Source organism: Macaca thibetana, chromosome 1 (assembly GCF_024542745.1).
Source record: "Macaca thibetana thibetana isolate TM-01 chromosome 1, ASM2454274v1, whole genome shotgun sequence".
In the NCBI taxonomy this organism is placed as follows: Eukaryota; Metazoa; Chordata; class Mammalia; order Primates; family Cercopithecidae; genus Macaca; species Macaca thibetana.
In genome coordinates this window covers 195,386,694-195,399,156 of record NC_065578.1, presented here as the reverse complement: position 1 = coordinate 195,399,156, position 12,463 = coordinate 195,386,694, and the positions used below count along the sequence as shown (strand labels likewise).

General features: G+C 40.1%; 1 protein-coding gene across 1 annotated transcript in view; it reads left to right on the top strand.

Moving 5' to 3' along the window:
- Window positions 1-12,463, top strand: part of MPZL1 (myelin protein zero like 1) — a 63,148-nt gene that overhangs the window by 42,365 nt on the left and 8,320 nt on the right. Inside the window, exons 3-5 of the mRNA XM_050768356.1 lie at window positions 4,009-4,222; window positions 5,276-5,408; window positions 8,112-8,214. Of these exons, the coding sequence (XP_050624313.1) occupies window positions 4,009-4,222; window positions 5,276-5,408; window positions 8,112-8,214 (450 nt within the window). The remainder of the gene's footprint in view (window positions 1-4,008; window positions 4,223-5,275; window positions 5,409-8,111; window positions 8,215-12,463) is intronic.

Sequence of the window (12,463 nt, the reverse complement as noted above, 5' to 3'; positions counted from 1 at the left end):
GAGAATGCATAGTCTAGAGGTCTTTATAAGAGAGGCCTTCCCTTACAGTAACCATAATGGTGAGCACAGAGATCCATACAGATATCGTGGGAAGACATACAAAGGCATTCTCTGCTTCACATAAATATGGCATCAGCATAGAACATACACTAATGTTCCCATAGAGGCAAGATTAAACACATAAGTTTACTCAAGAGAATCCAAAGAACTATTTAAACATTTAAAGATTTCCCACTGAAGTCTTTTGCAAGAGTTGGTGTGAGGGCCATTGTTTAAGTCCACAGAAAATGAAGCAGTCATCAGGAAGACACCAGAGGTAATAACTTTCTTTTAAAGAGCAGTTCCATTTCTGCTGGAAACAGTCTGGTCAAGTGGGTCCATGAAGGTTTACATAACTCAGGCTTACTATTCAGAACATGCTGTAATTCTGATTAATATTTTTAGCTAATCAATTTATACTTACACACGAGTCTGATTGCAGTTAATCCGAGCATGTTCAGTTATTGACATAGGATCCTTTAATTCCAAAATGTCGGGACACATTTAATAAGATGAGTGGGTTGCTTTTTTGTTTTTGTAGGTTTTACAGGAAAAGTATATTCAAACCCAGTATATTCAAAAGCCATACTGTAGATGGCTTTTTTGTCCCATGGCCTCAGGATCCACATATCTGAAACTGAACTCATTTTTTCTCCCTTCTGTTTCCCTTCTTTGCCTTTTTTTTTTTTTTTTTTTTTGGGGGGGGGAGGGGGGGTGTGTAATTATGTTCATCTAGAGATGAGTTTTGTGATCAATTTTTGTTTTGTTTTGTGTTTTCTGCCCTTTCCTTCCCTGTCCCTTACCACTTCCCTTCTGTCCCCAAGAAATAAGAACCTTTGCTGGTTCTTCCTACTTTGTTTCTAGCATCTAGCTTTTTGTCAGCCTTCCTGTGTCTCTGCTGTCTATTGAGCAGTGTTAACTGTGTGCGTGGTCTCGTGCAGTAACCCCTTGTTATTCTTCTGCTTCTGTGTTTTCATCTTTCAATCCAACCCTCATATGCCAGCAGGTGCGTAGTCTTATAACAGTTCTTTCACCTTTCCACTGCAAGTTGTCAGAAACTTAGATACCCATTGCTGACAACATTTGTCTAGAATTAAAAGCTCATTACAGTTTGGCCCAGCCTACCACTTTAGCCACGCTTCTGTTCTCTTACGGCATCACTTCCAGTTTAGTAAAAATGCTTTGTGCTTTGTTTTCCTACTTCTGAACACTTGTCATTTAAGCTGTACCCCATTTTTACCTTCTGTCTCCTCCATAATGCCTCTTTTTTTAAAAAAACCTTTTAGCCCTTAAAACTCACTACCCTTATCTGGGCCATTCCTGTAATACAGATCCCTTAATATGACAATTTTCCTCTTCTTCATCCTGAATATGGGTGTTTTAAGAGGACATGCCTATCTTACATCTTTAGTATACCTCATAGCTTTAGCACCATGGCTTGTACTTTAAAAATATTGATTGATAATGATTCTAGTCTTTTCTGTGAATTTTTCACTGTTTTATTTCCATCTCTCAAAGGTTTGACCAAGGCATTATTCCTCAGTTTGGTTCAGCTAACTATGTAGTTCCGGCTGTGTGCAAAGTGCTAAGGAGTACAGAGATAAATACAACTTATCCCCTGCCTTCAAATGGCCCCCAGTCAATGAGGGAGCCTGACTGAGGGAGCTGTCTTAGACCCAGTGCTGGGAAACAGCATCATGTAGCTCATCCCCACTGGTTCACAAATGTAAGGCAGGGAATATGTGGAGATGTTGTGGGAAGGGAACGCAGAGAGCTGATGATGTAAGGATTCGTTTGCAAAGCTGAGAGTTTATGGTTCATTTTTCTGGTGAAGAAGAGAGAGTGAAGGACTTTGAACAGATAAGACATGATCTCACCCAAGAGGCATTAAACATTGAAAATAGCATAAGCTTTGAAATCAAAGCTGAGTTTGAACTCCATCTCTAAAACTTGTAACTTTGGGAAAGTAACCAAGGTTTCCTGAGCCTCACATTCCCTGTTGATGAAATATCAGGTAGGTGAGTCTCACCTTGCAGGGTGGTTGTGAGGGTTGGAGAGTTGTTGGGAGACAGTTTTCCGTGGGTCTTTCACGTTTTTGCACACCTTGCTAGCAAAGGCACTGGCTGCCTTTGTTCTGGACTTTGTTTGTGCAGTAACTAGCCTTGGAAAGCAGAGATGATATTTCCCTCTGGAGCAGAGGACAGGTTTGTTTATTCTTGAGTATAGTGAAGGTAGTGTCTCCATTCAGAGCTAAAGTCAGACATGTCTTCTGCCCCTTGTAAGAGATTTGTGTTCGCTGAGCTTGGGGTTACTCCGCTGTGATATAATGCCCCTGCCTGCACAACATCCATGTGAGCACCTCCATGTCATGGCTGTGGGACTTGGGGGGCAAGGGGAACAAACACATGCTTTCTGCTCATAAGGTTCTTTGTTTCTGAGTCTTCTTCATGGGAGTGAAGATTTCACAGGAGTCTGTGTCTTCTGTCAGCCATGTATGAACATGTGGCCAACTAACTTTGTTAGCTTATAAGTAGGATAAAATCCCAGACCCTTCAGCGTTCTTAACAGGCATTTAGATCATATGAAATGCAGGGTAAATATTTGATAAATGTTATAATAATAACCATTATTCTTTATCAGTGATCATTTAGGCATTGTGGAAGATGATGAGTTAGACATACCAGTTAAGAGGCGCAAGATAATGAAAGCATAAAAACAGACATTGTCATTGGGAACTGAATAGAGAGAAGGGAGAACTGAGAGAAACTAATGAGACAAATTGACAATACTGGGGGATTAACTGGATGGGAAGAAAGAGAATCAAGGATTACTTCAAGATTTATGGTTTGGGAAAGAAACGGTAGCCATCAGTGAAGATGGGATACATGAAGATGGGAAGATAAAGTTTGTAAGAGAAGGTGACAAGCTTGGGGGAGAGGGGCAGTCAGGTGGTAAAGTGAGTAGGCAGTTGGGCGAGGAGTCTAGAGCTTACGGGACGCTATTGATGAGAGGTCTGGGAGTTAAGAAAATCCAGATGATCATTAAATCATGGGAATGGATGAGTCTGCACTGGTGTTTTCAGCATGCTCAAACAGTTCTGAAAATGTTCTGTTTGCATTGCTAATAGAGCTGGTTTCTATCCCCAGCTCCACCATCACCCGGGCCATGAACCAGACATCAGGCCTCCAGCATAGCTGGTTGGATTAGAGCCAAGTGTGAGGATAGATCCCCTCCCACTGGGCCTTAACCCTGCTTCCAGGTGCTGAATTTGACAAGGTTACTTTGAGAAGACAGTTCCTTTGCTGAAAGCAGGACTGAGGAGAGAGTGAGGAGTGGAAAGAGAAAGGGGTCAAAGGCTGAACTTTCAAAAGAGTATCTTGTGTTATCTGGACTTTGTTCCTTTCACACACCCATGACTTCTCCATGGGAAACCAGAAGGAAGAGGGAGAAACTCAGATTAGCTGATCTGAGATATTTAGGATTCTTTTCCTTTGTGCCTTTGTGTATCTTAGTGGTAAGCTAAGTGAACACTAAGCTTTCTGAAGCCTTAGGGATCACTGGGCTCAATTATGGTGTTATTGGAAGAACATTGACTTTGAAGACTCAGATGGGTCTAAATTTTACTCTGGGTCCCCAGTTACTATCATTGGGACCTTGGGAAAATGGCTTCTCTTAAGGCTCCATTTTGTCTTTTATAAAATTATGGGTGGTAATAATTATATCAGTGAAATACTGAGAGGATTCGAGATGACGTGTGAGTCTGATTCTTTCATTGAAACCTGGCAGAGTTGAGTCCCATGATCTCTAAACTTCTATCTGGCTTAGATTCCATAACTTGTGATTCGTAGTATGATGTTGCATTTCTTTCAGTATGAAGTCTTTAAAAGAACCTTTCATAGCATGCACATTACAGAGTTTAGGAATTCTGCCTTTGAGAATAGTTCATGTGTTCCTTTTTTCTAATTGCAGTTTTTCCACTACTCCCAAGGGCAAGTGTACCCTGGGAATTATCCACCATTTAAAGACAGAATCAGCTGGGCTGGAGACCTTGACAAGAAAGATGCATCAATCAACATAGAAAATATGCAGTTTATACACAATGGCACCTATATTTGTGATGTCAAAAACCCTCCTGACATCGTTGTCCAGCCTGGACACATTAGGCTCTATGTCGTAGAAAAAGGTACTTCCTTGAGTATTTTCGCAGTAATAATGCAGTCTCCTTTATCTCATGTTTGGATGGAGAACCAGAGTTGCATTTCATGGTGGGTTTGGAGGGAGGATTTTTGCCGTACAGTTGTGCTCCCTGTTGCCGTGATCCTGTGGCTCTACCAAACACACTTGGAATTGGGGAACTGTTGCTCATTCTGACCCAGAGTGGCTGGTTCTCCATTTTTATTCCTACCGTCTGGAGCCTATTAGTCTAATTTCAGGAATATTAATTTTTCAGTGTTAATCAGAAGAAAGACCAAATTCATTATGTTTGGATGTGATGGACAGTGGGAAAAAAGGAGATTCATACTGTTTTATACTCTCCAGGAGAAAGTTTTCAACAACAGCACAGTTATTTCTCCCTTTTGATTTTGAGAACAAACAGGAAATGCAGGTTCTGGTGTCTCATTTTTGAGACAAAGTCTGCTTTGTCGGAGAGTAGATCCAGGTAAATTCATACCTCCAGTTTTTCGTTAGAGCACTGAGAGGGATTGTAGGTGTAGAAATGCTTAGTTCCATAGTTCATTCTTTCTCATCTAATATTCACATGTCATGAATTACATAGTAATAGGATAGACAGTGGGATCTCATAGTTTGTATAATAAAAGAGGGTACAGTAACTGCTAAATGAAAATACTTGCTTGTTAATTTAATAAAATTCCATGTTTTCTCTCTGTAGCAATGTACCTTAAAACTATTTTGTTCTTGGCTGGGCGCGGTGGCTCAAGCCTGTAATCCCAGCACTTTGGGAGGCCGAGACGGGCGGATCACGAGGTCAGGAGATCGAGACCATCCTGGCTAACACAGTGAAACCCCGTCTCTACTAAAAAATACAAAAAACTAGCCGGGCGAGGTGGCGGGCGCCTGGGGAGGCTGAGGCAGGAGAATGGCGTGAACCCGGGAGGCGGAGCTTGCAGTGAGCTGAGATCCGGCCACTGCACTCCAGCCTGGGCGACAGAGCGAGACTCCGTCTCAAAAAAACAAAACAAAACAAAAACCAAACTATTTTGTTCTTTTTCTCTAGAGAATTTGCCTGTGTTTCCAGTTTGGGTAGTGGTGGGCATAGTTACTGCTGTGGTCCTAGGTCTCACTCTGCTCATCAGCATGATTCTGGCTGTCCTCTATAGAAGGAAAAACTCTAAACGGGATTACACTGGGTAAGAAACACTGTTTTTTAGGGCAGGGGTGGAGGGAGGGAATCAGGGTTTATAAAAACTTATGTATTTAATGAAAAAAGGATTTTGAAGAATTAACTACTGTTTTCTTTCATGTCAGAATCAGGCAGTCTCCTTTGGAGGTGTTCTAACATGGGCAAGCAGAAATCAGTGGGCCTGCTATGAAATGTGGAATGATTCTAATCTTTGTTCCAGTTTCCTTCTTAGGTTTGGTGAGATGAGTTGCTCAGCAGTTTGTGCTCTGTGTTTCAATATATGCACTATGCAATTAGTATTCTTAGTCTTAAGACTTAAGACTTAGTCTTAAGTCACTTACCCAATTTAAGAGTTTAATTTCAATTTCTTGGTAATAAACTCACAAGGTGGTTCTTTCCAGTTGGGAAATATAAAACCCTAATTAAGAAGAAGTTGTGAGCTGGAAGTAGTGGCATGCACCTGTAGTCCCAGCTACTTAGGCTGAGGCGGGAGGATTGCTTGAGCCCCAGTGTTTGAGTCTAGCCTAGGCAACAGAGCAAGACCCTGTCTCTTTAAAAAAAAAAAAAAAGAAGAAGAAGAAGAAGAAAAAGAAATGGTTTTAATAAACTACCTCCCCCAGTCCAATGTGATGATGGTGCAGGGATTTTCCTTTTTGTAGTTCCCCTACCCTACTCGAAGCTTAAGTATCTTTATTGCTTTGATCATTCTTAGCTAGAATCACCCACAATGGGATAATGAGTTGATAACAAAATATATCAGCAATAAAGAAAAATAGACTTTTTGTTTATGGCTTCTCAAATGGAACACGTTTAAGCATAGGGTGCGTGTCTAATTAAAGAACCTTCTCTTTTCCCCACCCCAGCTGGAAAGCTAACCCATATAAGCTATGTAGAACTCATGTGGTAAGACTGGGAGCAGAGGCTGGATTCAAGTTGATGTAGCATGAGCAGGGTTGCAGGTGCACAGATCTAACTTTAACCATCCTGAAGGGACTCTGATGTGAAAGGATTGCATGTCCTGAACTCTTGCTGGTGGATGGTGGGAACCTCTATCTATGGGCTCTGCTGATCTAGAGTTTTTAGGAGTGCCGTGTTTTAACAAGTTTGAGTGTTCAAATTCAGATATTACTTGCTTGGAATGCTTCTATTCTGCTGACTGTATCTGCCCCCCTTGCATGGTGAGTGTTTTATGATTAAATATAGCTGGACTATTGATTTTCAACATGAGACTAATCCAGGGTGGTGACATGCCAGTCTTTGTAGTTCTTGCTTTGGGGTTAATGAGGGGCAGGAACAAGTTCCTTAGACTCCTGCATGGCATCGTGAATGCTGCTGTTCTTCTTACTTTGGTTTTTTTCCTCCTCCCCTACCTTTTCTACCTTGGTGTGCTGGGATCAGATCCTGCTTATCTTCCACTTCTTAAGAAAAGCTGACATAGAAGACACATTGGGACTATAACAGGGCTGGGTCTCCTCTTCCACTCCCACTAGACACATGGTAACTAATCACATTGCCCGTTGCTGTTAATATTCCTGTGTACGTATTCAGCCCCTCTCCCTTGTTAATGACTAACCAGCTAGCTCTGAGCTAACCCAACAGCTATGATGATTTGTCCACGAGTATGTCACACGTTTGTATTGGAAACATGTTGAGCAAACCATCCGGATGAAACTGGGTTGTCAAGTTACATAGAGTTTTTATGCACATCTGAATATTTGTGCTCTTCGTGTAAAATGCCATTGCGTGTGTGTGTGTGTGTGCATTAGTTTTCTTTTTTCATACATGTATTGTGTTATCAGTAAGTAAGATCCTGACTGATTATGTCTTAGAATAATTAAACAATTTTGGTTCAGAGCATGTAGCCTCCCATTTCAGAGAAGGAACAGTTTGCAGAATGCATGGTATGCTTTGGTCTTAGTAATGACGCTTTAAATGTGATTCTCCCCAAACTCCTAAGTTTTAAAAAGTATACATCATAAGGCTTTAAGCTGTACTTATGACACATCGCATTGGAAAATCCCTACGCTGTACCCCAGCTGGCTTACTTCCTGGCATTCACTTTCCCTGATTCATTTATGAGACAGTGCTTGTTGTTAAAGACTCCTGTCCCCGTGAAAAGGTTCAGCCTGTGTGACGTGGCATTCCCTAGTTTCTCATTCATGACTTCCTGGGTTTTTGGGGGGATTTGATTGTGGTATTGGTAGGGAATAAAACTATGGAGAGAACAAGATAAGCCAAGACTTGCCTGGATATATCTGTAATTTAAAACATACATTCAGAAGGGGTTTGCCTTTGATTGTAACAAAAGTGAATTGCCATTAAACTATTAAAAGGTACCATAGAGCTTGTTCCCTTAAACCTTTATCCCAAAGGAGGGTTGATGGCAGGGGGAAAAGACAAACAGCAAAAGGAAAAATGTGTACTGTAACCAGAATCTCAATATGATTTTTGTAAACTGGGTTGAAGAGGTTGTACCACCACATTTGTTTCTGTGCCTCCCCCAGTGATGAGTTCATTGACTTAGAAGAATGAGTGAGTGTCAGGAATAGAAAATAGTTTTAAAATATGTGATCATTTTGATACCCATTGTTACGTTGTCTTTTGTTTTTATGTATCTGTTGCTTCATCTTGCCGTCACTTGCATTTCTATATTTTTGTTTCTATTTATTATTATTTTTTACACTTGTTCTTCAAATTGCCAATTCTTCAGCTGCAGTACATCAGAGAGTTTGTCACCAGTTAAGCAGGCTCCTCGGAAGTCCCCCTCCGACACTGAGGGTCTTGTAAAGAGTCTGCCTTCTGGATCTCACCAGGTAATGGGTGATTGCGATTCTGCTCACTGCACTGTTCCCTACAGCTTGGTGCTCTGTCACTTCCCTGGGTGTGGAAAAGAATACTGAGCTATGAGAGACAGAGACAGACAGACAGACAGAGACAGAAAGAGAAAGGGTGGGAGTGAGGAATTAAAGGGCTGGCTTAGGAATACCACAGGAAAGTATGTGGTGAAAAATCTGCTTGAGCAAAGATTTCCATGAAACCACCAATAACATAAATTGTTTATTAACAATGTGGCTTCCTTGCCCCAAGCAGAATTAGGAAATGGCTTGTCAGTAAAAGATTCTTCTTTAATTGCCCAAGGAAATGAATCTAGTGAACGAGATTCTTTCTGTATTGAGGTACTCTGTAAGATAAGAAATTAGCAGGGAAAAGTTGGTTTTCTTAGTATTGATGATAAAACAAAAATTATTTTCTACAGATTCTTTAGAAAAAATGGAAAGTAAGCATTTATCTGAATAATTAATAGGCTTGATGAACAAGGAATGGTTTTGGTTTCTACTTGTGGAAAGTACAGAAGAGAAACAGGTTTTATTTGGAAGTTGGCATATAATCTAGCTTTGTGTGTTTTGGCTATCGTATTTTAATTATAATTGTGGCTTGGCAAAAATTCCATAGCTTTGTTCATTCAGTTTGATTCTTCTGGGGTAGAATGCATGCTAAAGAATTTGGCCAGTTATAGCTTTGTCCTAAAAAGGTGTTAGCTGGTGGGAATGGATTTTAGAGGAAATAAAGAGAGTAACAGTGTTGTGGGGAAAGTGCCCATAGTCTTACTCCATAGTTGTTATATGTGGTGAGGAAACTACGGCATTGTGATGTTAAATTACTAAAAGCACACACCTAGTTGGTGACAGAACTGGGGCTAGAACCCAGGTGTCCAGACATTATGTTCTCTACCACAGCATCAAGCTCATTACTTGTTCCTATTCAGTCTATCTGTCTGTCTTTCTCTCAGATTACATAATATGCATCAGATACCTCAGTCTACTAATTTGGGTTGTGAACAGGAATAGGGTTGTGAATGAAGACATGAAAGTTACACATAGGCATAGCATCTAAAAAAGCCTTGTAACATTTTTCTTCTGCCCTTGAAGCACTATGGAAGTTGCTTTTTTGCTGAAAACAAGCTAGAAAAAAGAAAAAGAAACTATGGTTTTCAAGACAGTGGAACATGGATTATGCAGCACTGTGATCCCCGAGAGAAGGGAAACAGACAATGTGAGCTGTGTTATTGCCCCAGTGTACCGCCTTGAAGCAGTTCCCACACTGCAGTGTAGGTGGGGAAAATGGAAACCGAGCCCAGCTGTCTCACTGAATTGAGAAGGCAGAAATCAGAATTTGGGGAGGTCAAGGAGGCTAGGATTTATGAGGCTGAGTACCAAAGAAGGAACCATAGAGAGAACGTGCTAGGATGAGCACGAGCACTTCAGAGATCTGGAGCAGGGTCCCCTTGAGTCTTTGTCTGATTATAGAGTTGTATACACAGAGGAGAAGACTCTCTGAAACTAGGGGAAGAAGTACCTGAAATGCAATGGGTTGCACAATGCCTGGGGCTCACACAGGTCTGGGACTAGTTTGTGTTCCTAAGAGCCAGAGTAGACAGACTTACAATACACAGGATATTGGTTGGGGTTCTCAAAATGGTCATGCCTAAATGGGCTAAATTAGCACCAGAATACAGGATACTATGGACCCACCATAACAAAGCTTAAAAGGAAGACTTTGAAGAATCAAACTAATCCAAAAGTAATTTAGTTGCATTTTACAACAAAGTCCAACACTCTATGCCACAACAAAATTCAGCACCCAGCAATGTAAAATTTATAATATCTGGCACCAATCAAAAACTACCAGGAATGGCCGGGCACGGTGGCTTACGCCTGTAATCCCAGCACTTTGGGAGGCCAAGGCAGGCGGATCACGAGGTCAGGAGTTAGAGACCAGCCTAACCAACATGGTGAAACCCCATCTCTACTAAAAATACAAAAATTAGCCAGGCTTAGTGGTGTGCACCTGTAATTCCGGCCACTCAGGAGGCTGAGGCAGGAGAATCACTTGAACCTGGGAGGCGGAGGTTGCAGTGAGCTGAGATCACGCCACTGCACTCCAGCCTGGGCAACAGAGTGAGATTCCATCTCAGAAAAAAAAAAAAAAAAAAAAAACCAAAAAAACAAAAACTACCAGGCATAAAAAGAAACCAAAAAATAAAACACATAAGCCAGATATAGTGGTGTGTACCTGTAGTCCCAGCAACTTGAGAGGCTAAAGTAGGATTGCTTGAGCCCAAGAGTGAAAGACCAGCCTGGGCAATATAGTGAGACCCTATCTCAGATAAACAGATGGATGAGCAGAATTCTTACTCTTTTTAAGTACACATGAAAATTAACCAAATATAGACCATATTCTGGGCCATAAAACAATTCTCATTAAATTTAAAAGGGTTGGAATCATATAGAGTATGTTCTCTGGCCACAATGGAATTAAACAGAAAACAATAGAAAGATACCTGGAAAGTCTTAAATATTTCAAAATTGAATAACCCATGAGTAAAACAAGAAGTTACAAGAAAAGTTAGAAAATATTTTGAACTGAGTGAAAATAAGAACATATCAAAATTTGTGAGATATAGCTAAAGAAGTACTTTGAAGATTTGTAGCATTAACTGTTTATATTAGAAAAAATGAAGCTCTAAAACTGATGATCTAGGCTTCTGTCTGAAGAAACTAGAAAAAGAAGAGCAAATTAAACCCAACATAAACAGATAGAAATAATTAAGAGAAGAGCTGTGGAAAAATCGGCTGACATTCTCATTGTTTCCCTGTAGGTAATCTGTCTCTTCTCTCTGGCTGCTTTTCAGATCTTCTTTATGCCTTTGGTGTTCTGCATTTTATATACTATTTAATTATAAATTATTCCTTGTTGCATCTGCTTGTAATTTCATTGGACCTCCTGAGTCTTAAGGTTGATATCTTTAATAAATTATAAAAAATTTCCAGTCACAATCTCTTTGAATTTCTCCTTTCTGCATTTTATCTATGTATCTTTTTATGGAACTCTGATTATATGTGTATTGTACTGTCTCTATGCTCTAAGTCTCTTAGCCTCTCTTGCATATCTTTCATCGTATTGTCTTTCTGCCATTTTCTGCATAATTTCTTCATCTGCCCTCATTCACTAATTGTTTAGCTGTGACTAGTCTACTGTTTAGCCCCTTTTTAAAGTTTTTAAACTTCAATTTCATATTATAGGTTTATTTTCTAGAAAATTTATTTGGTTCTTTTTTAAATATACCTGACTAATTTTGATAGTTCCTTATAACTTCATTATATTTTCAACTATCTTATTTATTTAAGCATATTAAATATTCTTATTTTATACCTCAAAACTGATAATTTCAGTGTCTATAGTCTTTATTGATCTGACTACGGTTTTTGTTTCTGTATTTCTTGCTAATGGTGGCTATTTTCTCATCTCATGGGGGTTTTACAATTTGAAGACTATACTTATGTTCTTGGCACTTTGTACAAATTGATTGAGTCTTCATTTAAAATACATTTACTCATGAGAAGATTTGTATTTCTTCAGCCTGTGCCTGTGAGAAAAAAAATGCACAGGAGGTAAAAAAATTCTGAGACCTTGCATGGTAGACTGTATAATGGCCCCACAAAGAGGTTCACATTCTAATCTTTGGATTCTTTAGGATATGTTACCTTACATATCAAAAAGGACTTGGCAGATGTGATTAAATTGCCTTGAGATGGGGAGATTTTCCTGGGTTATCTGGGTAGCTCCATGGTAACCATAAAGGTCGTTAGAAGAGGGAGGCAGAAAGGTGTGCATCAGAGAAAGACTGGAAGATGCTGTACTGCTGACTTTAAAGATGAAGAACTCATAACCAAGGAATACAGGCAGCTTCCAGAAGCTGGAAAAAGCAAGGAGACGGATCCTCTCCTGGAGCCTGTGGAAGGCATGCAGTCCTTGATCTTAACACAGTGAAACACATTTCAGACTTCTGACCTGTAAAACTGTGAGATAATTAATACGTTTTTAACACCTTTAAAATTATGTTTACTCTCCTCCTTCAAACTTGATTGCTAATCAGGTTGGGTAGGATTCCAGGTTGTAAATCATTTTCCTTCATCATTTTGAGGCATTGCTGATTGTTCTGGCTTCCAGCATTGTGGCTTAGAAGCTGATGCCATTCTGATTCACTCCTAGGGCAGAGGA